The sequence below is a fragment of the Penaeus chinensis genome, chromosome 27, assembly GCF_019202785.1.
Source record: "Penaeus chinensis breed Huanghai No. 1 chromosome 27, ASM1920278v2, whole genome shotgun sequence".
Taxonomy (NCBI): Eukaryota; Metazoa; Arthropoda; class Malacostraca; order Decapoda; family Penaeidae; genus Penaeus; species Penaeus chinensis.
The window spans coordinates 4,934,850-4,937,349 of NC_061845.1; the positions used below are offsets into that span (position 1 = coordinate 4,934,850).

The window sequence follows — 2,500 nt, forward strand, 5'->3', positions numbered from 1 at the left end:
GTTTTATTGATGTATTTCATTTTGCATTCTTGCTGCATGTGATTGTTTATAATTGCTATATGTTTTTTATTAACATTTTTCTTCACCGTGCATTCTCAATTTTTTTGTTATGTTTATTACTTTACATTTATATCGTACACATCGAAAGCGTTAATACATTTTACACATATTCATTCTTTTCTGTAAGTACCATTATAAAAATCTCAAACAAATCTACTGCAGGAGGAATATATTTCTGTTTTTATAGGTCTCTGTATAGATGAAATCTATTTCGTCTTTGATATAACTTTAATCATAATGTCTTTTAGAAAACAAGAAAGCTATAAACGGTAAAGTTTTGCTGTAATTAGAAACTCATGGCAAAATATTGTGAAATATATTGTTTACTATGAATATTTATAAAATAGGTTTGGCATAAGTCCACATACATCTGTTCACAAGCATGAGCTAGGAATTTCATAATCTTTGAATTCGTCTCTGACAGAGTTTGGATCATGGTAGGTTTAATGTCCGGGTGAGGTCCATTTTTTTCTCTCTCTAATAAAAAAGTAGGCCAATGAAAATTGTTTTTAACCCACTTATTTTATATTAAATTGATTAACAACAAGGATCGGTATCGAGATATGTCATTTTAACAACGATTTCTCATTTAAATTGTAAATTTCCTTGGGTTCCGATGCTAAAAAGGCCTACATTCATATTCTTTCTCTTTCCCTATCTTCTCATTTTTGTTTTTACTGACTGTGTGTGTGTGTGTGTGTGTGTGTGTGTGTGTGTGTGTGTGTGTGTTTCCTGACCCTATGCGCGCATGTGTGTGTTTTTTCCTGGTTGTATGTGTGCATGTTTCCAGCCTCTTCATGTGTGGTTTTCCTGACTTTATGCGTGCGTGCGTTTTTTTTTTTTCCTGTGTGTATGTGTGTGTGTATATGTGTGCGTCCTGTCTGTGTGTGTATGTGTTTCCTTACTGTGTGTGTGTGTGTAAAAGGAAGCAGCCTCAAGAAGAAATTAAATTGATTGAATGTTTCCCTAGATATTTGTGTACGCGTTACTGTGTTTGTGTTCATATATCGATCTCTATATGTATATATGATTATATCTATAGTTTTTCCTCTTTTTATTATTTCTTCATTTCTATTCATATTACAATTTACATTTATGTAGATGAAAACATTAACATTAAATTATATTAATAAATGGAATTATTATCATCATAATTTTCGTTTTCAGAGCTTAAGGATATCAGCAAATAAAAAGTAATATAATTTAACATTTATTTCATTGGAATGGATTGTTTGCTCCTTCCTCGTGTCTGATTTTGATTTTTAATTTCTCTCTGTGGTCACTAAGGAAGATAAAGAAAAGAAGAATATATAAAGAAATCCCCCACTTCTGGCTTTTAGGAGGAATAGGAAGAGGAGGAAAAAGACAAAAAGGAAGATTCGAATATGTAGGAGAAAAAGAAAGGAAGAGGAAGGAGAAGAAAAGGAAGACGGAGAAGAAAGCCGTGGAAAGGCTCTTTAAGGCTCCCTGTAAGCCCCAATGAAGAGGATGTTGTCGATGTCATTATCGCGGATGAGGAAGAGGAAGGGGCGGTCGCAGGTGAAGCGGACCGGCGGGGGGGGAATGACCACTGACGTGATCCCTATTATAATTGCCGTGGCCGCTGCTGCTTCTGCGCCTTCTTCGTCCACTTCCACCACTGCCTTGTGGATGATGCCCGTGGCTTGGAGGCCGCCGTCGGACTTGAAGTTTGTCAGGTCAGCTCGGTCGGAGAATAAATCGGCAACGCCCATGCGCTCCAGAGCCTGGGTGTCGGGAACGGTAACACGACTTGAAGTTCAAAGTTTTTTTATATCACACTTTTATTAAATCAAAAGTTTCAAGCGATTATGTAAAGCAAAAACATATAAAGGCAGAAGATAGAGATAAGGAAAATATATACAGAATGCAAATAGGAGTGAGAATACCTGCTGAAGCGCGCTATCGATCTTCTTCTCAAACTTGAACTTGGGGAACTTGAGCTGGACCGCTCGGTCGTGCGTGTCCTTCAGCGTCGCCGTCAGCGTCGAAGGGTTGAGGCGTTGCACCAGCTGGTCGAGCTCCCGGCCCGTCCCCTGGTCTCGAGGAAGGAGCACGAACATGGACGCGCGGCCGCTCCGGTAGGGCATCTCCAGCACCTGGGCGTCCAGCTCCTGAGACTCGCCTGGGGAAGGAAGCGCAGGGGCGACCGTCGCCTTTTATGCTGAGGAGCATGAGTGGTGGACGACGGCTGAAACGTCACGCTAGAACTACAGCATATCGTCTGCCAGATGTCACTACTAGCAAATAGAGTAGCTTTTAAAAATCGCTGCTACTTAGTCTAGTGATCATTTATATTTTAAAGATCTAAATAAACATTTCAGAGAAGACATAATTTTAGAAAGCGGGATTTTTTTTTTCACAAGTGGTTGGTTAAAGATAACTATAAGATCCAATAATGTAGATACCTTTAGTCATCTCT

At 38.9% G+C, this 2,500-nt stretch overlaps 1 protein-coding gene across 1 annotated transcript in view; it reads right to left on the minus strand.

Annotated features, from left to right (window-relative positions):
- Positions 1-1,257: 1,257 nt before the first annotated feature.
- Positions 1,258-2,500, minus strand: part of LOC125039276 — a 10,755-nt gene continuing 9,512 nt past the window's right edge. The window contains exons 11-12 of the mRNA XM_047633113.1: positions 1,968-2,203; positions 1,258-1,805 (exon numbers count right to left, since the gene is read on the minus strand). Of these exons, the coding sequence (XP_047489069.1) occupies positions 1,518-1,805; positions 1,968-2,203 (524 nt within the window). The 3' untranslated portion in view covers positions 1,258-1,517. The remainder of the gene's footprint in view (positions 1,806-1,967; positions 2,204-2,500) is intronic.